Source organism: Chiloscyllium plagiosum, chromosome 13, assembly GCF_004010195.1.
Source record: "Chiloscyllium plagiosum isolate BGI_BamShark_2017 chromosome 13, ASM401019v2, whole genome shotgun sequence".
NCBI lineage: Eukaryota > Metazoa > Chordata > Chondrichthyes > Orectolobiformes > Hemiscylliidae > Chiloscyllium > Chiloscyllium plagiosum.
Genome location: NC_057722.1, coordinates 52,274,037 through 52,302,032, shown reverse-complemented (window position 1 = coordinate 52,302,032; position 27,996 = coordinate 52,274,037). Strand labels below are relative to the sequence as shown.

At 40.1% G+C, this 27,996-nt stretch overlaps 1 protein-coding gene across 1 annotated transcript; it reads left to right on the top strand.

Annotated features, from left to right (window-relative positions):
* Positions 1-11: 11 nt before the first annotated feature.
* Positions 12-27,958, top strand: LOC122556025. The gene is made up of 3 exons (XM_043702390.1): positions 12-768; positions 15,795-15,911; positions 26,138-27,958. The coding sequence occupies exons 1-3, from the start codon at positions 108-110 to the stop codon at positions 26,257-26,259; spliced, it is 900 nt and encodes a 299-aa protein (XP_043558325.1). The 5' UTR covers positions 12-107; the 3' UTR covers positions 26,260-27,958.
* Positions 27,959-27,996: the final 38 nt, after the last annotated feature.

Below are 27,996 nucleotides of genomic sequence, written 5' to 3'. Positions count from 1 at the left end.
TGTTTTGGCGCATCTGATTCGTCAATATTCGGAAAGGTGGCGCTCGAAGAGGCGTGGTCTTCCGGGGTGCAGTGGCTTTTGCTCAGGGGTTGAGTCAGGACTGAGAGATGGACGGAGGGAACGCAGACCTCGATCCAGACTGGACCGAGAGGGAATTCCAGCAGCTGGTCAAAGCCATAGGAGGCAGGGAGAGTATCTTCTTGATTGGGGAGGTGTGCGAGAGCAGGGACCTTATGTTTCAGTTCGTCAATAACTTGTTTCCATGTTCAGGGAAACTTTGCAATAAACTGTCGGACGCGGGTAGCAGTCAGCACACGATGGAGCAGCAATGCAAGAAATCTGAGCCCGACAAGGAGCGAGAGTTGGAGAGTTTATTAGAATCTTCCAGCAAGGTGACCCAGATGGTTAATGGGAGTAAGGAGCAGAGGAGGATCAAAGCCCGGCTTATTCTCTTTCTCTTCCATCAAGATTTCATCTGTAACAAGCAGAACGATCTCGTGATCCGAGAGCTCCTGAAGGATGTTCGGCAGAGGTCCAGCTCTTGGGAAGACTTACCCGCTCTCATTGCGGTGGTCCACGCTGACGCTGTGAGCGGGGAGCTCAGTGTTGCTGTTCGCCTGATAGACTACTATCTGCGGATAGTTTTTCATCGGCACCCCGGTGAATGTGTGCAAGCTCTACCTTTCATAGCCAGCCAGCCAGACTCCATGTTACAGCTGAAAAAGACCACCTGTATTGTCCTCCGAGCTGTTTCGAGCATGACAACAGGTACCTAGTGAGACTCTCGCCTAATTAAAGATTCACGTATTCCATATTTGGGTATAGAATTGTAACTTACCGTTGTTTTTGGTGGATTTTTACCCCTCCCCCCGCGACCTTACCTTCACTGAATATAGTTAATCATCGATAAAATGCATTGTTGTCATAGGAATACCAATCTGAGCCACTTGGCCGTTTTTGTTCTATCATTCTATAAAGGATATATTTAATAGGTGGGAGAACAAAAACTATCTGGTGCCCACAATCCCACACACATTTTGCCGCTCTCTTTGAAGATTCATGTCTCTGGCATACTGACACCAAGTTCACTGGATTTCGCTTGCAGTGTGTTTATTAGATTTAGCAAGGTCATATACAGTTAGTGAGTCATCAAAGCATCATTACCTTCCTCTCTACACGTTTAAACGGCGGGAGAAAATCTGTATCTCTTTAATCGGATGGAAGAATTGCTTTTGCGCCATAGACTGAATTCACTATTCTGACGTACTATGTCAAACCAGATAGAAAGAAAATGAAGGATTGGGTTGAGAAAGAAAGGACAAAAAAAACTGTTTTAAAAATATCTTAATTATTAATATCTAAAGAAATGAGACCGTGTTTGCTTGTTAAAGTTGGAAAGGGTACTTTCGACTGAATTAACCTAGTTCCCTTTGTAGCAAATTTAGTCCATGCCAACTCTCACCACAAGAACTCCATGTGCTGCCTTGAATAGCAAGCCAGGCACAAACCATTTTTGTGCAACTCACAAAGGAGCAGGGTTTCTTGGCAATTAGAGCAAATTGGGCAGTAATCTCTGGATTTTTATATTGTACTGTTAGTATGTTGAGTAGAAGCTGCTTGTGTTAACTGTGTGATAACAGTATATAAAAAGTTTTCTCATTGATCACAACGCAGTAGTTATGATATTCAACAAAAATAGTATCATATATTATTGAATAAACATTAAAGTAAAATAATGTTTTGACTATATTTTTGTCACCCACAAGCCTGCGTGCTGCCAGTGGATTAGGATTTTGGCACTCAGCTGGTGTAAGGTTTGGCCAGATGAAGTTATAATCCCTATGCCTGTACAAATTTAGCATCTCACTCATTAAACAAAGTTAGGATTGATAGCCCACTGGTAAGTTTCAGATACCAGCCCCCAGAAACACGAGATCGACAGAGGAACACTGAAGAAAGATAAAGGATATGTAGAGTTGGTAAGGCATTAAAAACATAGAAATGAAGAAGTCTAATAGACAGCAGTGAAAAACTACTGCTTTGCCCTCCACACTGCATTTCGCTAACCCATTTTCTTCCAGAATATCAGTATCATTAGCCCAACTTCCTTTGCCTCACCAATTCTGGTTATGCCTTCAATTTTTTGGGACATGAGCTTTGGAGTCTTCACCCTAAACTCTTCAGTTCAGCTCACTTTGTCATACTCTGAAATTGTCTTTCAACCCTATTACTTTGGTAAACTACTTGTTTGTCTTAAGTCATCCTATTTGACTTGGTGTCAGTTTTTTTTTTAATTACTTGTTTTCAAAATGTACACATTGTTAACAAGGTTACTACTACTCATCCCTAATTGTTCTTGAGATGGATCTGTGTGATAAGAAACTTCCATGTTGAACCACTGCAGCCCATCTGGTGTAGGAACACGCAGTGCTTGTAGGGAGGGAGTTTCAGGATTCAGGAAAGAATGGATATATAGTTTCAAGTCAGGACTGTTTGTGATTTGGAGGGGAACTTGCAGGTGATTGTATTCCCATGCTTCTGCAGGTCTTTCCTTTTTAGATGGCAGAGATTCTAATTATGGAAAAGCTATCAGAGAACCCATCGCAAGTTACGACAGTGCATCTTAGATTGCACACCATGAACTGTTGGTGAAGAGAATGAATGTTTAAAGTGGTGAATGGGATGCTAATTAAGCAGGCTGATAGTTGGCTTCTTCAGGGTTGTGGAAGTCAGTCTTCAGGCAAATTTTGATCACCTTTGCCTTGTGGATGATGGGCAGGCCTTGCAAAGTAGAATTTCAAATTCAGATCTGCTTATATAGCCACAACAATATTTACTCAATTGGTCCAGTTAAGCTTTGTCAATTTTAATGACATTTAAATGGTTGTTGGATAAACATATGGATGAAAATGGGGTAGTGTAGGATAGATAGGCTTCAGATTGGTTCCACAGGTTGGTGTAACATGGAGGGCCGAAGGGCCTGTACTGTGCTGTAATGCTCTATGTTCTAAGCTTCTGTTCAATGCTAACCCCGAGGTTGTTGATAGTGAGCAATTCATTGATAATGCTGTTGAATTTCAAGGGTTAGATTCTGTCTTTTTGGAAATGGCCATTCTTTGACACTTGTATGCTGCAAATCCCACATGCCATTTTTCAGCCTAAGCCTCAATGTTGTCCGGGTCTTGTTGCATGTGGATTCACACTGCTTCAGCATCCTAGGAGTTGCAAGTGGAACTGAACACACTGTAGTCATAAGTGAACATCCCATCTCTGATTTTATGATGGAGGGAAAGTAATTGATGAAGTCGCTGAAGATGAGAAACTCCTACAGGGAATATCTTCAGCAAATTCCTTTCCTTGGTATGACTTCAAACCAGAATTTTCACTTGTGATCCTCACTGACTTCAATTTTGCAAGCACTCTTTGATGCAACAGACTGTCGAATGCTATTTTAATGTCCATGTCAGTCACTTGCACCTCACTTAGACAAATGCTTAAGCTTTCTTTTGCACTAATGTGTCATCATTGAGAATGGGATGTTTTAGAAACCTTTTCCTCCAATTAGTTTAACTGTCGACCATCATTCCTGACTGGCTGAGACAGGTCTGCAGAATTTTGTTGTGATCTTAGTTGTGGAATCATTTAATGCTATCTATTGCATGCTGCTTCTGTTTGAAATGCATGGAGTCTTGTGTAGGAGCTCCACCAATTGGCATCTTATTTCTCAGAAAACCCGTTGCTACTCCAGGCATGCTGTCTTACTTCAGCAGTGTAGGATAAAGGCCAAGTGAGTTACTGACTGTTGTTAGCAGTTTCTTTTAAAGTGGAAACTCCGTGCAAGAGGGGCAGAAGTACTTTAACTAGGGCTTACTGCAAGAAATAAACTCGCAAGTATGAGAAATGAGTGGGTGAGGATAAAAGACATGCATCGAAAAGCCAACCTGCAGTGAGACCAATGGTGAGTGATGTTACAAACCATAATGTAACATAAGTGCACAGAAAGAAGCCAACTGGTGAGTAGGACTGGTAAATATCCCTAGTCTTTCAAGTGAAAGTTAGGTCTTAAGTTTGTGTTTAAGTCTCTTCTTGACAATATCTGCTCACATATTGGATTGATACTGGTGATTTTTTTTTTCTTCATAGTTTGTAAACAGTGAAAGAGAAACTGTAGGGTATATGAAGGAATTAATATGTCTAATCAAATATGATAGTTACAACAGAAGAAATGATGTGTTACTGCTGCAGCATATGGAAGCTATTCAACAGCAGTGTGATCCAGGGATTTGTCAGGGTGTGCCTTGCTGATCATGATCATCTGAAAACCTTTTGGAGGGGTGGAATGATTGCCAAAGGATACTGGAAGTTTTGACCAGGTGTGCTGGGGAGAGGGGTGAACCTTTGGAGAGTTGGAAATGACTTTGAAATTAACCCTTTGCATATCTGCAAGAAGCATGGTGCACAGTGAACATTTTCACAAGAAATATTTTAAACTATGCAGTTAGTCAATGTGAAATTTACTGTGAAATTATGAAACTTTTTCTTTAGTTTTATTCTTCCATTACAAGTTATCATATTTGATCTATGTTCATTTTTAGCTTTCTTGATGCAGAAAAATTCTTTAAAGTGAAGTTGAGTGTTATTTCCACTGATTATTTGAGAAATTCATCTCTCTAAAAAGTTATCGGTTTCTTCAAGAATTGTAACAATATTTGCTGCTAATTACATTCACAACCTTGCCCTTTCCCTTTCTTTCATAAGTACCCAAAGGTCTGTTTCCATAACTCTCTTACATCTTGTCTGATCTGATCTGAGTAAGTCCAGTTTTTTAACTTTAATTTTAAATTTCCTAGCACATGCAAGATTTTTGGTTTTTTTTTTGTATAACTGTTTAGGATCCATTGCAGCACCTGGTTCTGTGAAGTGCAGTTCCATTTGGTCTGCATTGCAGAATTACAGAACCAGAGCCAGCAGAAGTCCCTGGGGAGTCCTGGGAATATGCATCAAACCTCAGCTCTTAACCAGGCAGTCATGACTTTAGATTGCTGTCAAATACTCCAGTGTCAAATGTTATAGTGGGACAAGTGCAGTTGTCTATCCTCACTGATTGCAATCTGTCAAAGCTGAGAATCCAGTTGCAGAGGGTGGAGCCAAGACCTAGGTCTCTGAGTTTTGAGATCAGTCAGTGGGGGAATAATGGTGTTGACTACAGCTCTGCCTTCAATGACTGGAGGAGTCTGAAGTAGGTGTCTTTGTTGTCCAGATGTTCCAGGGATGAGTGCAGTGCTAGTGAATGACATCTGCTGTGGACCTGTTACATTGGCAGGCAAATTACAGGAGATCGAGGCTGGCTGGGAAGCTAGGGTTAATGTGGGCCAACACCAGCCTTCTAAAGCACGTTGCAGTTATGGAGGTCAGAGCCACTGGGAAGTAGTCATTAAGGCATGTTGTATGTGCTTTCTTAGGTACTGGAATGGTGGTTATTTTAGTATTGTATTGTATTGTATTGTAGCCTCACCAGAACTCTTGAAGCAGGTAGGGACTTCAGCTTGTAGGAAGGAGTGTTGAAGATGTCAGTGAATACTCTGCCAGCTGGTCTGCACAGGACCTAAGGGCATGGTCAGGGACTCCATCTAGGCCCGTCGCTTTCCTTGGGTTGACTCTTAGGAAGACCAATCTGATGTCTGCAGCAGTGACAGAGGGAACAGGTGCATCCGGGGTAGTCGGTGCAGATGACACTGCACTGCTGGCATTCTGCTTGAACTGAGCACAGAAAGCATTAAGTGCATCAAGGAGGGATGTGTCTTTGTCCACTATCTTGCTCTGCTTCACTTTGTACCGTTTATGTTGTTTAGTCCTTGCCACAGATGGCAGGTGTCCATATCGTTGGTTTGGGTCATTAACTTGGTTAGGTACTGCCTCTTGGCATCTCTCTTGGGTTTGTGGAGGTGATATCTGGATTTTCTGTATTGTTCTAGGTCATCTGACTTGAATACTACATGCCTGGCCTTCAGTAGGCAGTGGATTTCACAGTTCATTCAAAGTTTCTGGTTGGGCAACATCCAGATTGACTACTTTGGCATGCAGTGCTTCACAGATTTGCTTGTGAAGATCATGGCGGTGGTCTAGGTTTTGCGCTGAGTACTTGAGTATGGTCCAGTCACTGATTGCAAGCAGTCCTGGAGGCACTCTTCTGCCGCCTCAGACCAGCATTGCATTTCTTTCTGTGAAGAAATAACATATAGCTAAAATATCAGGTTACATAGGTTATTTTCAATACAAATGGAAAAGTAAATATTCTAATTTTATTAGTTTGTCCTTAGATTCCAGGTTTCTAAACTTTTAAATACCTTCAGAGAATCTTTTCAAGAGTTAGCTTCTTGCACTTCCTGACTATCATGTGCCAGTGTACTGAGAAGTCATCAGGAGTAGTTGATAATCATTCATACTAAATACTTAAGAACCTGTATGATAAACAAGCTAAAATCTACCCAATAATGTTACCACTTGTCTGAAGGGAAAATGCATTTCCTCCCTTCGGACACGTAGAAATAGCAGTATATCAGAAACTATGCACTGCATAGACGGCACAGTGGCTCAGTGGTTAGCACTGCTGCCGCACAGCGCCAGGGACCCTGGTTCAATTCCCACCTCAGGCAACTGTCTGTTTGGAGTTTGCACTTCTCCTCCCCATTTCTGTGTGGGTTTTCTCCGGATGCTCCAGTTTCCTCCTACAGTCCAAAGATGTGCAGGTTCGGTGAATTGGCCATGGTAAATTGCCCGTAGTGTTAGGTGCATTTGCGTCTCAGCATGTTTCCTGTTAGTTCCAAACTCGTAATTATTCATTTGAGTTGCAGAAAGAAGTGGACTCGTGAATGGGTTCATTGGTCATTACAGAAAATGAACATCAAACAAAAATTCCCAAAATAAACATTTAAATATCTAACTCCTCAAGGTTTAACTTATTTGCTTCCTCACCGTTAATCATTAATGTGTGGTCAATAACATACCCTGTATACCTAATGGAATTGAGTAGTTTGAAGGGATCAGCTGGAATTTCATTCAGATTGTCAGGACCTGAAACAGCTAGGGTTACTTGTATATTTATTAGAATTGCAACTAACTAGGAGAGTTGTTGAGAAATAGTTGAAAATTCTGTTATTTTTCCCACTTCCTAACTGTCACTATCATAAATAAAAACTCAGCCTGCTTCTCTGTGGTAAGTTTTTAGAAACGGGCAGTATTGATGTTATTGAACTTGATTTAAAAGTTACCACCGCCAGAGCCGTGTTCCTTGTATGGTTCTGATATAGTCACAAATATTTTGTGTTCAAAACTCAAATGCTTAAGTTTAGGAAAGCAGACAATTGGATATTAGAGATCTATAACAAAAACTGAAAGTGCTACAACCACAGATATTGCCAACCTGCTGAGTGTTTCCAGTGTTTTCTGCTTGGCGGGACTAATAAAAAGGAGATTAAGATGCTACAACATATATTAAGGCACATTAATTTGGACTTTCAAATTTCTGTAGTGTATGACTCTATGAATTGAAATGCTTATCCAAATTCCTGTTTTATTCCAAAATTCTCTTGCAAAAATTCATTCCTGGTTCTCCAAATATTAAATGTATGCTGTAATTGCCCTAATTCATGGTTTAAGTTTTTTGTTTATTTTTCTTTTATAAGGAGTAAGGTTTTTTTTATATGCCTTTGTATAAATTTTTACATTTACAATTAGATGCCTAATTGTACTTATTGAACTTGATTTACACTGAGTTTACATTTACAATTAGATGCCTAAATTGTAAATGTAAACTCAGTGCTTCTCTAGATTTTCTTCCGGCGTTACGTACATGTTGGAATTTTCAATTTGGGCATTGAAGAGGATGAAAAGTTGCAAAATTCTTAGTTGAAAACTGCTTTGCAGTAATGACTGTTCTGCCTTGTTTCTTGACAATTTTTTGCTAGGAGAGAAAACCTGCGTATCCACACAGGGTCTAATTATGTCAGGGTTTCCTTGAGCTTTTCCTTTTAACTTCCAATTCTACGTTATTGTGTGTGCCATTTTGACTTTCCATCTAAGTTTCTGTATAAATTGATTTTTGCCATTGTACGTCAAAATCTACACTATACTCTAACTTCTGTCAGTTTAAAATCACCTCCCAAGGTAAATTTAGCTAAAAGAGCTTGAAATCTGACTGGATCTTGGGAGTCATATTGTTGACCAAAATTGTCATTTTCTGCTGTCTTTGAATCTGACAACAACATTTGGAGTCCGCTCAGAACACAACTAAACACAGAAATCATTAATGATTTGAATATGAATATAGGAAGGCATGGTTAATAAGTTTGCAGATGACCACGAACATAAATGGACAGTGAAGATTATCTCAGAGTACAAACAGACCTCGACCAGATGGGCCAATGGGCTGCGGAGTGGCAGATGGAGTTTAATTTAGATAAATGTGAGGTGTTGCATTTTGGTAAGGCAAACCTGGGCAGGATTTATATATTTAATGGCAGGGGCCCTGGGACATGATGCCAAACAATGACACCTAGAAGTGCAGATGCATAGTTCCTTGAAAGTGAAGTCACAGGTAAATAGGCTGGTGACAAAGGAATTCGACAAGCTTGCCTTCATTGGCCATAACAATTAGTATGGGAGTTGGGATATCATGTTGTGGCTGTATAGGACATTAGTGAAGCCATTTTCAGAATATTGTGTCCCGTTCTGTTTGCCCTTTTAATAAATCCTTCCTATAAACTTTAGAGGATTCAAAAAAGATTTACAAGGATGTTGCCGGGACTGGAGTTATAGGGAGAGGCTGAATAGACTGAGGCTTGTTTTCCCTGGAAAGTCAGAGACCTGAGAGGTTTATAAAATTGGAGGGAATGGATAAGGTGAATAGCCACGGTGTTTTTCCTAGGGTGGGGGAGTCCAAAACTAGAGAGCATAGGTTTATGGTGAAAAGGGAAAAGTTTAAAAAGGACCTGAGGGGTAACTTGTTCACGCAGAGGGTGGTGCATGTATGGAATGATTTGCCAGAGGAAGTGGTGGAGCGGGTTCAATTACAGCATTTAAAACACATCGGGATGGGTTTAGAGGCATATGGGCCAAATGCTGGCAAATGGAACTAGGTTAGATTGAATGTCTGGCCGGCACAGATGAGTTGGACTGAAGGGTCTGTTTCCATGCTGTATGAATCTATGTCTCTAATCCATTTTCATGGTGTGGGCTTTTTGTTGAAACCAGCATTTATTGCCATCCCTCATTGTCTTTGTTTCTTTAGCTGATGATGAGCCATTTGAACCATTACAGAACATGTGGATTATACACGGGAACAAAAACAGAAGTTGCTGGAAAATCTCAGCAGGTGTGGCAGCATCTGTGAAGAAAAATCAGAGTTCATGTTTTGGGTCTGGTGACTCTTCCTTCCTCAAATGGAATATGGATTATACTTCTTGAAGAGTTTTTGACACTGAGAGGTTTGCTAGGCCAGCATAATGATGTCATGAAGTAGCTGAAGACGTTGGACTGTGCAAAGAGACCTAACAAACATTCTGGCAATGATACTGAAGACTTGTGCTCCAGAGTTAGCCACGCCCCTAGCAAGCTTTTCCAGTACAGCTACAGCACTTACCATCTACCTGACCAATGAGGAAAATTGGTTAAGGATGTTATGTCCACGAAAAGCAGGACAAATCCAACTTGGCCAATTTAAAATCCGTTAAAGCGATGGAAAGTGTCATTGACAACACTATCAAGGAGTACTTGTTCCTTAATAATCAGCTCACTGACATTTAGTTTGGGTTCCACCAGGACCACTCAGCTCCTGATCTCATTACGGTGTTGAATCAAACGCATACAAAAGAGCTAAATTCCGGAGGTGAAATGAGAGTGACTGCTGTTGACATTAAGACAGCATTTGACCAAGTGTGGCATCATCATCAAGTAGCCTTAGCAAAGATAGAGTTGATGGAAATCAGAAAAAGACTCCACCCAGAGGAATCCTACTAATCACAAAGGAAGATGGTTATAAGATAATGTTGGAGGGTTTTTTAAATTCACTCCTGGGATATGGGTGTCGCTTGGTGGGCCAACATTTATTGCCTATCCCTGGTTTCCCTCAAGAAGGTGGTGGTGATTTACTTTCTTGAACCCCTGCATCTCTGTGCTTTAAGTAGACCACAATGCCATTAGAGAGGGAATTCCAGGATTTTGACCAAGCAACATTGAAGGAATGGTGATCTATTTCCAAGTCTGGATGATGAGTGGCTTGAAGGACAACTTACAGGTACTGGTGTTCCCAATGTATCTGCTGCCTTTTTGTTCTTCCTGGTGTCAGTAATCATGGGTTTGGAAGATGCTATTTAAGGATCTTTAGTGAATTTCATAAATCATTTCAGACCTAGGACTGAAGTGTAGGTGTTCCTGGGGGCTAGTATCCTAGGCCCAACCATCTTAATCTACTTCATCAACGAGTTTCTTTCCATCGTAGGTCAGATACTGATATTTTCAGAAAGTTCAGCACCATTCACAGCTCCTCATAAACTGAAGCAGTCTGAGTCAGTATGCAGCCTGAGTTGGATAACATCCAGGCTTGGGCTGATAACTGGCAAATAGTATTCGCATCATGTGTGCCCAGCAATGACCACCTCCCAACAAGAGTGAATCAAATATTTGTGACAAAGGCTACCACACAGCTGAGCGACCTGTGTGGTAGCCTATGTCACTATGTTCAGTCTCATTTTCCTCCAAAAGTGCAATAACCTGCCTGTGATTCAAAGCTCTTGCCCTGATGAAGTTAACTATTTTAGTTACAACATCAACCACATGGTTAATTTTTAACACTAACTTACACAACACTTTCTGATGCAAAAATACCAATTTCTGTCACTTTATCCTGCATTCTCTTTAAGAGTCCAACATTTTTTCCCGTTTGATTTGGATAACATCCTTTATCACACCCGCCAGCTTGTCCCATTTTAATCCCAACGTGTCCAAATATGCATTTACCTCCGTGAACAAATCATTACCAGTTGTTGTTCCTTTCATTGACTGCATGGCTGCCAGCTCCTCCATGATTTTAAAGTCCGTAGTTATCCCACGTACGAAGATGAGTAGCTGGGCTGTGTCACGTACGTCGCAGCTCTCATCCAAAGTCAAGAAAAAAAAGTCAAAGTTGACCACTCTGTGCTGCATCTCACGATGTCCCCAATCCTTCTCATTGTAGTGCATCGGGAGAGGGGCACGTTCTCAAATGCCTCCTTTTTCTCCAGGCATTTTAGTTCTGCAGACTCCAACAAGCACTCCTTAATAAACTTTCCATCAGAAAACTGTTTACTGTTTCTGGCAATTTTGTGGGATATGACACAACTTGTCTTGGCGTGAGCTGACATTTTGAGGGCTAGCCAGCAACGTTCACTTTTAGCTGTTCATACACGCGCATGTGTATCCATACATAAATTTTAAAAAGCATCCTTTTCAAAACAAAAGCAACACAGTTGTATTGCGTGCGTGGCGTAAATACTCTTTCATTTTATGTTCTAATTTAAGATTGACCTCATGCGGGCTGGACAGGAACGACCAAAGGACTAGATATGGCCCGCGGGCTGTAAAATGCCCAGGCCTGCTCTAGAAAAACAAAACGATCAAATGCATGGAAACACCCATCTGGAAGTTTTCTCTCCAATCCACATACCATCCTGACTTTGTTGCTAGGTCAAAATCATTAGAAATCCCTTCAGTGCAGACAGTCTGCATCGATCCTCCGAAGAGCATTCCACCCAGACCCACCCCCATCTGTGTAACCCCGCATTGGGGTTTTTACCATTGATAATGTTCATCCCACGTCACTACAAGGTAATGTTTAGCATGGAGAAAGTGAGGACTGCAGATGCTGGAGATTAGAGTTGAATAATGTGATGCTGTAAATACACAGCAGGTCAGGCAGCATCCAAGAAACAGGAGAGTCAACGTTTCAGACATCAGGATTTGGGGGAGGGGGACCGCTGAGAGATTAAATGGGTGGAGAGACTGGGGGGAAGGGTTGAGGGGAAGGTAGCTGGGAAGGTGTCAGTCCAGCTAACCAAATATCTTTGGACTATGGGAGGAAACAGGAGAAAATCCACACAGCCATGGGGAGAATGTGCAGACTCCACATACAGAATCATACAAGATTGGAAACAAACTCACAGTGCTGACTGCTGTGCCACCATGCTGCATATATCCTGGAGCTGTCTTTCTACAGCACTTTGACTATACTTATAGACTGCAATGGTTCAAGAAGGCAACTCTCCACCAGTTTCCGAGGGACACCTGGGGGTGGACAATTATTGTTGGCCTTGCCAGTGTCAGCCTCATCATGTGAATGAATTTTTAAAGATGACAACCATGTTGCTGTGGATCTGAAATCATGTACAAGCTAAACTAGTGAGGTAGTAGATTTTCTTTTTTAAAGGAAATTAATACTTTGGATGGGTTTTCATTGGATTCTATTACCTCTAATAGCTTTATATTCCAGCTTTATTTAATTTACGAAATATAAGTTCTCTAACCTTCACAGCAGCATTGATTTTACAGCTCTGGATTAATAATGTAGTTTGTTGGATTACTGATCTATGAATATAGCATCCTACAAGAGTACAACGTGGTTACTCCTGTGACGAGTCTAAATTAGAATGGTGTTGGAAAAGCACAGCAGGTCAGGCAGCATCTGAGGAGCAGGAAATTCGACGTTTCGGGCAAAAACCCTTCATCAGGAATGAAATAACTGGAACACGAATTGGTGTGAAATTATGTAAATTTTATTTTTTTGAAAAATAACATTTTAAACTGTATGAACCATTTTGTAACGATGCTTATGAATAACATCACATAATTCTAATTTGTCCCAGCATTTTCTTTGTAAACATGGAATAAAGCAAACATGTTAAAATATATACAAGATCCAAAGATACATTTTTAAAGTTTCCCTTTGTCATTTTCAGCTGTTTCTTTATGTACACAGCACATATGCATTTTGGAGTTTGGAAATGGGAAAAACTAAATAGCAGATAAAGACTTGAGTTAATCATCATTCTAACTGACCAGATGCAAACAATGTATATCATTATTTTTTTTAAATCATTTTGAAATCATGGAAGGATGATGTAAAAGGGAGTAAGTAGTACTCCCTTTGCAAGGCTACATAACACCGTGTCAGATTTGAGTTGCTTGCTGTTTGTCAACATGCAAATCTGGGTATGGCACAAGTCGGTGAGGGTGTTTGTTATAACCCTGACTAGAAACAAATTTCTTTCAATTAATCCCGATAAAATGTTCTGAAATATTTAATAGAATCAGTAAAATAACTTTCTCATTTTTTAATTGATAAGAGAGCAAGTAAAAATGTCATTGTGATTTCTAAAGCAGCACGAATAGAAATTGATAGAAAACTAAGAATTAAAGCAAATGGGTGAAACCAAGGCCTTCAAACAACCCTTTAATGTATATTTAGACTGTTTGCAGGTCTCTCTATCTGTAAATTAGCTTACTTCACAATTTAAAATGAGGTTAGAAATTGCTGGAAAAACTCAACATGTCTCGCAGATTTTGTGGAAAGAAGGCAGAGTTAATGTTTTGGGTCAAGTGACCCTTCTTCAGAAGCTGAGTTTTTCCAGTGATTCTGACGAAGGGTCACTGGACCCAAAACATTAACCCTGCCTTCTCTCCACAGATACTGCCAGATCGGTGGAGTTTTTCCAGCAATTTCTAATTTTGTTTTGAATTGCCAGCATCTGTGATTCCTTTGATTTTTTTTTAAAAAATGAGCTTAACCATGTGCAAAAGGTGCAAAGAAGCTTCCATTTCGTTGGAATTTCAGGCCCCAAAAGTAAGTCTTAAAATAAATGTCCTTTTCGTTTATTTCTCTTATGTTTTATGTGGACAGTTAAAATCTCACCAATAAAAACTTATTTGTACTAATCACCACCTACAATCTCAATTTCCAAAGGCCTTTAATTACCCAAAACTTTTTGTTTGGATTTCCCCAATCAATTTTTCATCCTTTCATATCCCTAATGTACTGCACGTAAAGATCCTTTGTGAAACTAGCTGAAGTGTGTTTTGCCTCTTTCTAGCCTTTTAGAGGTGATCATACCAATCCCAGTGCCGCTGTTATCCAGCTGATTAGAACAGTCATCATTTGGCTTCACTCTTGCCTACCTACTGACACCCATTACATCACAGCAATTGTTAGCCTCTGAGCCCTGTGTCATTAATTTAAAAGTGTCCCCAGGATCAGTTCTATTTACTTGTTCCAACATTGTGCCTCAATACATCATCCGCAGATCTAGATGAAAGGAAAAATACCAGTATAGGCAGTAGGAGGGACTGAAAAGGATAAAATAGTCTAGGTTTACTGGTAAGAACAAAGGTACTGCAGCTAGGAGATGTGAACTTGTAATGATATGATTGGATACTATAATAACATGTATTTGTTTGAGTATGTGTGCATAATATAATGTGTATTAGTTTGAACTTGCTTAGATAATGTCTACTAACTTTGAATGTGAACTATGCAAACAAATTAGGTAGAGATGGGGTGAGGAAACTATTTGTTGGGATAGTTGTTTGCAAATTTATCTGAAAAAAAATAGAATAAAATCTTCTTGCAATAAAGATTGGAGCTGTACATCACTTTTGGATATGCACGCATGATATTTGTATCTCCCATGCAAGTATTAATAAATGTTTAGACAAATGAACATGAGTTTCATCGGATCTAAGAGGAAATAAAGGATTAAAATTGCCCTTCCTGGAGTTTACTGGTACATGTATGTTCATACACTCTCTCTCTAGCTCTCCATTGCCTCTTTTGACTCCCACATTGCCTCTATGCTACGTCTCTAATTTTCAGTTTTGGAATCATCTTTTCCTCCACCTAAACATTTGGGGGAGGGGAAACACATTGTCTTTTGGTTTCTGGTACAACTTCATATTTCAGCTCACTTCCTTGCTACCATCATATTGAACAAAATTGATACCATTCTTTATTGTTTGAATCTAAAACAAGTTTCTGGCTCAATAACTTTCCCATTACACAAGCTGCCTACTTCCACAACTGGAATGTCACTTGCCTCTTTCATTGATGTAACCATCTGCTGAAACCTTCATTAATTTGTCACAGCTACATTCAATTATTTTGATCTTATACACCCTATAATTTCAGCTCCCTCTTCATACCTAAAAGCTTAGAGTCTGTAGATTTTAATGGAGTCTCCCAAAAGTAGAAAAATGTAGATTTTAAGAATTTGTGAAAACTATATTTGTATATTTCCACATTTGTATATGTTTATATTTAATTCTGGCATGCTTAATTCTAGCTTCAATACTACTACTTAGTAAGTAATAAAATAGTAGTTAAAAATCTCACAACACCAGGTTATTGTCCAACAGGTTTAATTAGAAGCACACTAGCTTTCAGAGCGACACTCCTTCATCAGGTGGTAGTCGCTCCAAAAGCTAGTGTGCTTCCAATTAAACCTGTTGGACTATAACCTGGTGTTGTGTGATTTTTAACTTTGTACACCCCAGTCCAACCCACCCCAGTACACCGGCATCTCCAAATCATAAAATAGTACGGATGTGTACCACTGCTTAGTATGATCCTGCCAGGGAAGTGGGAATATTTTTATTTCCTCATGTTGTTCTTGCAGACATTACTTCAACAGGAAGTAGATAAAACAACCAGAGCAGTACATTATTTTGTTTTGATGAAACCAGAAACTAAGGAAATTTTATTTTGCTCACAGATATGAGAAAGAGACAAGGGATATGTTTTCCCAGAATTTACTGTTTCTTCAGGAATACCAGAAGGCGTATAGAGGATAGACAAGTTAATAACATTCGGAATTGTATAGACCAAGCAGGTACGTGGAAAATGACAATACCTCTTTCTTTCAAAAATGGTACAAAATTTTAAACATATTTATTTGCCTGTGTCTGGTTGTCTGGTATTTTTAAACAAAATGGAATTTTCAAACATCCCTCATAGAATAGTACAGTATGAAAGGAAAGCATTTAAAGAGTTTGTATCTCTTTTAAAGAACAATCCAATTCGTATTCAATTCTCCCACTTCTCCTCATGTTCCTGAAATTATTTTTTTGCTTCAAAGTATTTATCCAATTCACTTAAGACTACTACTGAATCTGTATAAACAAAGAACATTTATATAGTATTTAACATAGTTAGAGTTTCAAGATGGTTCACCTTGACATCATGACATCATGTCACCTAAAGAGATATTCAGGAAAATGATCAATAGCTTCTCAAAGCAATAAGCTTTGAGGATGGATTTAAATGAGGAAACTGTTTGGGATGTTTAGGAAGCAGTTTCAGAACTGAACGTCTTGGAAGCTAAAGGCATGTCCAAATTCTTTTAGGTTCAACTCCCTTCATGGTATCTATGTCCTCAGACCATAAACTTTGACTCGGGGTTACTAGTCAAGTGAAATTACCACTCCACCAATGTCCCCTAATGGTGATTAAAATCAGAATAGATCAATTAAAATGACGATGCTGAAGAGGCCAGAATTGGATGAGCACAAGTATGTAGGTGGGTTGTGGGGCTTTAGCAGATTGCCAAATAAGGGTGAGTAAGACCATGGAGGGATTTGAAAACTTAGGTAAGAATTTCAAAATTAAGATGGTGCATGGCCTGGAGTCAGTATAGATCGATAAGCATAGGGCGATGGTTGAACAGGTCATTGCTGCAAGTGGGGATACGGGTGTGGATGTATGGATGACCTCAAATGTATGAAGGGGAAAATAAGGGAAGTTAGTCACAAGTAGGGGGAATAGATATATCTAAACACAGGGGAGGTACAAATGATGGTTTTAATAACAGGGTTGATGTAGGTTCAAAGTTAGGCAATGTTACAGAGGTGGGTTTAAAATTCTTGATAGGTTTGTGACTACGTCTGCATGCCATCTTAGGGTCAAATGTTACACCAAGGTTGTGAATTATCAGGTTCAGTCTCAGACACTTGGCAGGAAGAGGAATGGAACTGGTAGATAATGATCAGATATTATTGGAATTGAAGTTTCTATTCATCCAGTCATGGATGTCTGATTAGCAGTCTTATCATTTATTGACAGTGGAGAAAGTGGTAGAGGAAGTGGTGATGTAAGGTTGGATATTGTCAGCCTGCATGCGAAAACTCATGTGATTGAACTGAAAGATTGTATGAAAGTAAGAAATAGAAGAGGGTAAAGGATAGATCCTCGGAGAACATCAGAGATAATATTGTGGATTTGGGAACAGAAGATATGCAGACTATGACTTTGAATGGATTGATATAAGAACAGGACCAGATAAATACAATAGTGGGGAAGCGTTTGAGAAGAATGATGTGCTGAACTATATGAAAAGCTAAACAGAAGTCAAGAAAGTTGAGACATCGATTACCATTGTCACAGTCACCGAGCATGTCATTTCTGACTTTGCTGAAAGCTGTTTGATACTTTAACCAGGTCAGAATCCTATTGGAAGGGTAAAAACCAGGAATTTTGGGAAACATGGACGCCAGGTTGGAAGATGACAAATTCACCGATTTGAGTGGTTCAGGAGGCTTGGTACAGTTGTCGATTGATTGTAAACATGATGGGATCAAGGGCTGACTTTCTGAAGAGAAGGGTGTTAATGACAAATTTGAAAGGATGAGACTGTACTTTTAGGAGGAGGCCTTATTGGCAATATCGACTAGAAAAAACGGGTGGTCTGCGGTGGAGTTGTGCACTAAATTAACAATATGTGCATGAAGGGAGAACCTAGAGAACAATGCAAGTCCAGAGACAAGGATGAGGGGATCTTTAGAGGAAATGTGGCCAAGTGAACTAAGAGAGGGAAGTGACAGTTTCTATGTTTGTGGCAAAACAATCCATGAGCTCCTCTTACTTTATTGGTGACTGTTCGGGTGAACGGAGATGATAGATGGTGTTAAAAACACATGGTTTGCAGTACAAGGAAACTGATAGTTGTTTCTGCATTCTAGGTTCATCCTGGCATAGTAGGCAGTTTTAGTGGATGAGAGCAGATTTTGAAAATGCATAATGTGATATAACCAGATCTGATGGCTGGTACTGATTGCCTAAACCAGTTCTTGGCAATAACTGTTAAAACCTGTGCAGTTTTGGACTTGGGTAGCAGAGTTCAGGATCTTCTAGTGGAAAGCCCAGGGTAAGAGACTAACTAAAATTTTAATCTTTTAACTTAAACAAAACAATTCTTGTGATGTGGACCTTCCAAAGTAGATAGTAACCTCCTCAATCATTTACACAGTCGAGATGCAGTTTGTATATAAGTTGGAATGGATAATGATACATTCCTTTCAGTGAAGATGACAATTTGATTACTTTCTAATGCTAATCTGGTTTCTCAAAATTGAATAGTCCTTACCTTAAGTGATGCTAATTTCCATTACTGTTGGGAAGTGGGTACTCGTATGCTTTCTCATTTTAAATATTCATATCAATAATGTCAACATAAATATTAGGGATTATATGGCTTTATGGAATTTTCTTTTTAAAACTTTTGGGTATAACTTTGAACCATAGAAATGATAGAGCATAGAAGGGGAGCATTCAGCCCATCTTGTCCATGTCGACCCAAAGACACCCAGATGCCCTTTCTAATCCTGTCTTTCTGCACATGGTCTATAGCTCTGCAATTTATAGTGCTTAAGGTGCAGCTCCAGGAGTTAACAGTTTAGGGTCTCTGTGTCCACCATCAACTCAGACAGTGAATTCCAGACAGCTGCCACTTTGCGCATAAAATGTTTTCTTCCTCGTCCCATTTCATCTTTCTGCTGCTTACCTTGAATCTATGACCCCTGGTTTTTGCAATCTCTGCCAAAGAAAATGGATTCCCCCTCTGTACACTATCTCTATCCCCTCCAACTTTGTATATCTTAATCATGTCACTCCTCAGCTTTCTCTGTTCCAAGCAAAACAACCCCAATCTTTTCAGTCTCTCCTTTAGCGATAGTTCTCCAGCCCTGGCAACATTCTTGTAAATTTTCTCTGCATTCTCTCCAGAGCAATTATGTCCTTATGTAAAATGGTGATCAGAACTGCACGATAATCCAATTGTGGCCTCACTAGTATCTTACATAACGTCACTAAAATTTTACTTTTGTATTCTGCCAATGAAGGATAGCATTCCATATACCTTCTTTGCAACCTACTTGGACTGCTACCTTTTAGGCACCTGTGTATTTGCACACCAAGCTTGCTCCCTTTCAGTATATTCCTGTTTATTCTGTATTCCTTCTATGGTTTGACCTCCCTCAATGCATTACTTTACACTTATTAGAGTTGAATTTCATCTGCCACTCCACCAATACATCTAAATCATTTTGGAACTTACACCTATCTTACCTACTTCCTTGCCAATTTTTGTGTTGTTACCAAATTTCCCACTGTGCCTCCCAGATTCAAGTACAAATCATTAATATATAAAACAAACAGCAGGAGTCCCAACACTCAACCCTGCAGAATATCGCTTGAAACAGCTTTCCATTTGCGAGGACAGGATTGACCGTTACCCTTTGTTTTTGTTACTAAGCAACTTTGGATCCAATTCAACTATTATTGGGGGCGGCACGGTGGCTCAGTGGTTAACACTGCTGCCTCGCAGCATCAGGGTTCCAGGTTCGATTCCAGCCTCCGTTGACTGTCCGTGTGGAGTTTGCACATTGTCCCTGTGTCTGCGTGGGTTTCCTCCGGGTACTCCGGTTTCCTTCCTCATTACAAAGATGTGCAGGTTAGGTGGATTGGCTATGCTAAATTGCCCATAGTGTTAGGGGCATTAGTCAGAGGGAAATGGGTCTGGGTGGGTTACTCTTCGGAGCGTCGGTGTGGACCAGTTGGGCCGATGGGTCTGTTTCCACACTGTGGGGAATCTAATCTCTTATCCTGCATCCATTGGGCTTTTACTTTCTTAACCTGTCTGCCATATGGGACTTTGTCAAATGCCTTGCCAAAATCTGTGTAGACAACATCCACTGGACTATCCTCATCAATCCTCCTTGTCACTTCCTCAATGAATTAAATTCAATTTAAAATTATCATGCTTGAGCTTCCCTTATTAAAGCCATGTTGACTATCCCTGACTAGTCCATGCCTTTCTACATGACAATCATCGAAAAGTGTGGCGCTGGAAAAGCACAACAGGTTAAGCAGCATCCAAGGAGCAGGAGAGTTGATGATACTATTAGGCAGGAACTGGGGCACCTAACTTGGAAACTGATTTTCTTAGGGAAATGCACAACAGAAATGTGATTTATGGAGCACTTGCTGATAGTGCTGGATAGGTTTGTCCGACTGGGGCAAGGAAGGGATGGTAGGGTGAAGGAACCTTGGATGACAATAGATGTGGAACATCTAGTCAAGAGGAAAAAGGAAACTTGCTTAAGCTTGAGGAGGCAAGGATCAGACAGGGTTGTAGAGGGTTACAAGGTAGCCAGGAAGGAACTGAAGAATGGAAAGCTAGAAGGGGGTCATTAAAAAGCTTTAGCAGATAGGATTAAGGAAAACGCTACGACATTCTGCATTTATGTGAGGAACAAGAGGATGGCCAGAGTTGAGGGTAGAGGCGATCAGGGATAGTGGAGGGAACTTGTGTCTGGAGTCGGAAGAGGTAGGGGAGGTCCTTAATGAATATTTTGCTTCAGTATTCACTACCGAGAGGGACCTTGACATTTGTGAGGACAGCATGAAAAAGGCTGATATGCTCGAACAGATTGATGTTAAGAAAGGAGCATGTATTAAAAACTTTGAAAAACATAATGATAGATGAGTCCCCTGGGCCATACAGGATATACCCGAGGTTACTACAGGAAGCGAGGGAAGAGATTTCTGCACCTTTGGCAATAATCTTTGCGTCCTCACTGTCCACTGGAGTAGTGCCAATTGATTGGAGAGTGGCAAATGTTATTCTCTTGTTGAAGAGAGGGAACAGGGATAATTCTGGTAATTACAGACCGTCACTCTTAGGTCTGCAGTGGGCAAATTATTGGAGATTGTTCTGAGAGACAGGATTTATGATCAGTTGAAAAACCATAGTTTGATGAGAGATAGTCAACGTGGCTTTGTGAGGGGCAGGTAATGCCTCACAAGCCTTATTGAATTCTTTGAGGATGTGACAAAACAGATTGATGTAGAAGAGCAGTGGATGTGATGTATATAAACTTTTGCAAGGTGTTTGATAAGGTTCCCTATGATAGGCTCATTCAGAAGTCAAGGAGGCAAGGGATGCAAGGAAATTTGGCTGTCTGGATACAGAATTGGCTGGCCTATACAAGACAGAGGGTGATAGTAGATGGAAATTCAGCCTGGAATTTGGTGACCCGTGGTGTTCTGCAGGGATCTGTTCTTGGACCTCTGCTATTTGTGATTTTTATAAATGACTTGGATGAGGAAGTGGAAAGGTGGGTTAGTAAGTTTGCCTATGACACAAATGTTGGTGGAGTGGTGGATAGTGTGGAGGGCTGTTGTAGGTTGCAATGGGATATTGACAGGATGCATAACTGGGCAGATAAGTGGCAGTTGGAGTTCAACCTGGAAAAGTGTGAAGTCATTCACTTTGTAAGGTCAAATTTGAACAGAATACAGGATTAAAGGCAGGATTCTTGGCAGTGTGGAAGAACAGAGGGATCTTGGAGTCCATGTCCATCGATCCCTCAAATTTGCCAACCAAGTTGTAGAGTTGTTAAGAGGGCATGTGGTGTGTTGGCTTTCATTAGCAGGGGGATTGAGTTTAAGAGCTGCGTAGTTAGACCGCACTTTGAATATTGTGTTCCGTTCTGGTCACCGCATTGTAGGAAGGATGATGAAGCTTTGGAGAGGTTGCAGAGGAGAGTTAGCAGGAATCTGCCTGGACTGGAGGGCATGTCTTATGAAGGAAAGTTGAAGGAGCTGAGGCTTTTCTCATTGGAGCGAAGAAGGGTGACTTGATAGAGGTGTACAAGATGATGAGAGGCATAGATCGAGTGAATAGTCAGAGACTTTTTTCCCAGGGCAGAAATGGCTATCACAAGGGGCCATAATTTTAAAGTGATTGGAGGAAGGTTGAGGGGAGATGTCAGAGGTAGGTTCTTTGCACAGAGTGATTGGTGTGTGTAATGCACTGCCAGCAGTAGTCGTAGAGTCAGATACATGAAGGACAGTTAAACGACTCTTGGATTGGCATATGAAAGTAAAGTAAATGGTACATAGGTCAGTTTGATCTTAGAGTAGAATAAAAGGTTGACACAACATTGAGGGCTGAAGTACCTGTACTTTGATGTACTGTTCTAAGTTTAGGCATAATCCCTTCATTAAGAATGGAATGGGGGGAGGTGTTGGGGGTGAAGAGGGCTGAGCCTCGTCCTCGTCCTCGTCCTCGTCCTCGTCCTCGTCCTCGTCCTCGTCCTCGTCCTCGTCCTCGTCCTCGTCCTCGTCCTCGTCCTCGTCCTCGTCCTCGTCCTCGTCCTCGTCCTCGTCCTCGTCCTCGTCCTCGTCCTCGTCCTCGTCCTCGTCCTCGTCCTCGTCCTCGTCCTCGTCCTCGTCCTCGTCCTCGTCCTCGTCCTCGTCCTCGTCCTCGTCCTCGTCCTCGTCCTCGTCCTCGTCCTCGTCCTCGTCCTCGTCCTCGTCCTCGTCCTCGTCCTCGTCCTCGTCCTCGTCCTCGTCCTCGTCCTCGTCGTCGTCCTCGTCCTCGTCCTCGTCCTCGTCCTCGTCCTCGTCCTCGTCCTCGTCCTCGTCCTCGTCCTCGTCCTCCTCGTCCTCCTCCCACCACAGCCCAATGAACGGCTTATGCACACAACGTCAACTGTCCTCCTTGGATGCTGCCTGACCTGTGTTTCTGCCAGTGCCACACTTTCCGACTCTGATCTCCAGCATCTGTAGTCCTCACTTTCTCCATGACAGTCTATCTGATCCCTCAGGATTGATTCTAACAATTTGCCCAACACTGAAATAAGATTAACTGGCCTATAATTGTTTGGCATTTCTTTTGTATCCTTTTTAAACAAAGGAATCACATTTGCATTCCTCCAGTCCTCCGGCACCTCACCTGTGTTTAGTGAAGATTGGAAAATAATCGTCAGAGCATCTGCTATCTCCTGCATGATCCCTGCATCATCGTAGGGAACAATCCATCTGGCCCTGGTCACTTGTCCATTTTCAAGGATTCCAACTTCTCTAACACGTACTGTCTCTTTATGATTATTCTGTCCAAACTGTTGATGGGTTGCTTTGGAGTTGGGTGAAAAACGGAATGTCAGTGGGTAAGTTGCAAGGAGTAAGTGGTAATTAAAATTAATTTTAGTTAATTAATCAAACAGATATCATTTTGGATAGTGTTAGGGGGATGGGCTCTCAGGGAAAAGCAGCATGAGCCACGTTGATGACACCACAAGTGACTCTGTTGCACAGAAGAGGAGGAAAACGAGCAGCAGGGCTATGATTAATAGGAGATCATTAGTAAGGGGTACAGACAAACATCAATGGCTGCTGATATGAATCCAGGAGGGTATATGCCTTCCTGGTGCCAGAGTCAGGGATGTTATGGAGCAGGTGCAGGACATCCTGGAGTGGGAGTGTAAATAGACACATATTGCTCCCACTGACATGGGTAAACAAAGGGATAAGGACCTGAAACCTGAATACAGGAAGTTAGGGGATAAATTAAAATGCAGGACCTCAAATGTCGTAACTCAGGATTACTCCAGTACCACATGCTCGCAAAAGCAGGAATAAGAGAATAGATCAGATGAATGCGTAGCTGGAGAAATGGTGTACAAGGGAGTGGTTTAGATTCTTGGAGGCATTGGGACTGTTTCTGGGGAAGGTTGGACCTATACAAGCCTGACAGTTGCACCTGGGCACAAATGGGACAAATATCCTCAATGGGGCTTTTGCTAGTTCTGTTAGTGAGGTTTTAAACTGGTAACAGGGGGATGGGATTCAAAGTGTAGGCATGGATGGGTCAGATTCAGATCAGGAAATGGGAGTTATAACATTAGTTAGTGATGTAGTCAACAACTCCGAAAGACAAAAGAAATAAGGATTAAAAAGCAGGCAGGAGAGCAAATTGATGGTTTGAGCTGTTAATGCAAGAAATATTAAAGTAAAACAAGCAAGACATAAACTAAGGGCAAAGATAGACACATTGCAACATGAAACCTGCTATAACAGAAACCTGGCTAAAGGAGGGGCAGAACTGGCAGCTCACTGTACCTGGATTTAGAGTTTTCAGGTAGAATAGAATGGGTGACAAGGTCGAGGGGAGGTTAGCAGTTTTAGTTATAAATCAATTACAGTTGTGAGAAGGGATGATATGCCAAACGGGGTAACAAATGAGGTTTTATGGACTTAATTTAGGAATTAAGAAAGGGCAGTCACACTACTCAGAATACACTACAGACTGCCAAATAGTGGGACAGTGATGGAACATGTATGTCGACATATTTTTGCCTATAGGAATAAGAGGGCAATACTAGCAGGAGATTTTAACTATCCCAATATCAACTGGGTTTCAAACAATATAAGCGGCATTGAAGGTGAAAAATTCATGTACTGTGTCCAGGAAAAAAATGTAAACAATACCTGTGTATGACAAAGCAAATAAGAGGAAATGCAATTCTGGATCTGGTTTTGGGAAATGAAGGAGGGCAAGTGGGTAAAGTGACAGTGGATGACCATATCTGGATAGTGTTGACAATTCAGTTAAATTTAGCATTAGTGTGTAAAAGGACAGAGATAAATAAGAAGTATAAGCTTTTAAGTGAGATAAGGCAAGAAGTAATTTGGCTTAGGTGGACTAGATAGGACTGCAAAAGGATACCTCAGTGGTAAACCAGAGGGTCCTAAAAAGTAAGATCCTTGGGGCACAAAGCAAACATGTCCCTTCCAAAAACAAGAATGTTATTGCCAAATCTAGACCCCATGATCATCTAGAAAAATATAGGAGAAGATTAAACAGAAAAAGAAAATTTATGATTGCCACAAAAAATTCAAAACTGCAGATAGCCTCGAAGTATAGAAAATACAGGGCTCAATTTAAAACAAGAAATAAGGAAATCAAAGAGGGCACCAAAAAAAACTAGCAAGCAAGATAAAGATCTTTTACCAGTATATAAAGAGTAAAACGATAGTTATGGAAAAAATGGGACCTATCTGAGATGAAGAAGGGAATTTTTAGGATCATAGAATTCCTACAGCATGGAAATGGGCCCTTCTGCCCAACAGGTCCACACAACCCCTCCAAAGAGTAACTCAACCAGACCCATTCCCCTCCCCTAATATCCTACATTTACCTCGACTAATGCACCTAACCTACACATCCCTGAACACTGGGCAATTTAGCATGGCCAGTTCACCTAACATGCACATCTTTGGATTGTGGGAGGAAACCCACGCAAAAACAACACAGTTACTGAAACAGGAATCGAACCCAGGTCCCTGGCACTATGAGGCAGCAGTGCTAATCACTGAGCAACCATGCCAATGTGAAGATGCAGAGGATATAAGAACTTTAAACACATTTTTGTCTCTGTATTTCAAAAAGGATAGGGATGATGTAGATATCGTAATCCAAGAGGAGCAGTGTGAAATATTGGACAAAATTTTGGAAAAGCTTTATGTATAATGCATCACATATGATGTTCGTAATAACTTAAGAATTTGAGGGAAACTGCATTCAAATCAAATCCAGAATGATGGATTAAATGTTCTGATTTCTGATTGCTGCAAACTCTTCTCGAAAGAGAATTGGGTTATTTTTATCCAATTTCTGGTGAGACTTTGCTCCTAGCATAAAAGTCATTATCTGATTGAGTGCCAACAGAATGACTGTTATAGGGATTAGAAAATTAACTATGGTCCAGCTGTGGCTTGACTGAAGCAAACTGAGGTAGAATAAAATGTTTCACCCTTTGCATCATTTTGTGCTGTAACTAAAGTATTTGTTTGCTGCCAAATTAAATGAAACTATTTCATTTTGAGCTCTACTGTTCTTCATTTTGACAAATTCAACTCCTTGATTGAAAATATAACTTGTGTTTCTGGCTTTAAATTGTGGGATTATGTTTTTGATATTTGTTGTATTTTTTTTAGGAACATCTAAGAAGTCTGCTTCACCACAACTGACAGTGGGCGCAACCTCTGGTGGCAGTAAAAATGACCTACAGATTGACTCTAGCAGAAATAATGGACTGAATATGGAAACAGAAGTTTAAATGAGTTTTATAAACAGCTATTTTCTATATTAACATGTTTATTAAGGAAAACCATGACCTGCTGAGAAAAACAAATTAAATGATTGATTTTCCAGATTTGACATTTTCTGGGGATTTTCTTTAGCACATTGATTGTAGAGAATTGTTAATCTAGATTATCCAAACAAGTACTTAATTTGGAATACAGTTTTTGTAGCTCTCTCAGTTGATTTAATCTATGATCAGAAGGTATGTGCATTTGGATTTAGATTTGTCTTTCACTTAAATAAATTTACCAGCTGTAAATATTGGAAGGAATGTTGGTAATGATTAGGAGAAAAATCTTCATGAAAGACCTCTGTCAGAAGAAGAAAAATGTGCAAAACTGATATTTAAAATCTCTTAACCATGCTTCTTTACCTAATATACCTGAATGAATATCTAACCAGGAAACTGATAGTTTCATTATCAATCAAGCCATAATTTTAACATTTTTAATATTTTAGGACTTTATCAATTTAATGCCTAATGCAAGCTTTTACTACAATCTACTTATGACTTTGAGTTTATTCTGATTTATTTGCTCATGAAAGAAAAAGAACATTGTCTTCCATAACTTCAGCAGAAAATTTGTTTTAGAGCACATGATTACTTATTTTCAAGATGACAAATCTGATTAGACTTGTAATTTCAGAGGAAACACTGCTCAGATTTGAATCCTGTCCCTCAGAGCATTAGCCTAGGTCTCTAGATTTCTAATCCAGTAAAATTACTACTACACCACTGTTTTCCCCAGAAGTCAAATTCATGGATTTGTAGGAAAAGCCTCCATATCTTTCTCTGCCTCTTTTCCATGGCAATGTGAAATATATGAACTTTGATTCAAGGTATACCAATTAGAATAATCAACTTAGAATTAATTTTTGTTTTGCACAACTGGGTACCAACAACACGTTTCTAGGATTTTGGGTGTTTCAGGGTCTGTTCGTGATTTAGTCAAAGGCTGTTGCCATCGGCTTTATATGTGAATATCTTGCACGTTCTTTTCAAGGAAACAATCCAAACCTTCCATTGATGCCACCAATCAAACCATTGAGGCTGACTGTAAGACTGCAAAACCGATCACATTCAACCGAAACTTAGTTATAAAACAGCTTAAGAACATAATTTCCAATCAAGTAGTTTATAAAATTATTAATTGAGAAAATTCACCTAAAAATAAACTTGCTACTTTCAATCCATCAATATTCCATTGACAGTATTGACTTTTATACTGAATTTCTAGATACCATGGTGCCATTATTTGCTTAACCTACAGGACACTTTTTTTAAAAAAATGTTTTTAATATTGTTTATATATGGAAATGAGACCAGTAATTTAGACATAAGTGCTATAAACTGTGTTTTGAAAACCTTTATCTTTATTTTCTCAATGGTGCTGAAGAAATTTTAAGAAAGAAGAATTTTAGGACCGAAGACATTGTATGAAGAAATAAAGTGGATTATTAAATAAAGTGGATGGATTGTCAGCGTAAAGTTGTTAGGAGTGAAACTTTTTATTACAGCAGTGGATAATATAAAATGAGACTTGCACTGTAAAATATGCTATATTGCTATTTAGCAAAGGATTTTGCACAACAAAGCTATAGCTCTGGGAAAGGAGTGATGATAGCCAGTTTAGAGAAGATTTGTAGCTCAGGATGAGGTTCCGGATATAGGTTTACTCACTGAGCTGGAAGGTTCATTTTCAGACATTTC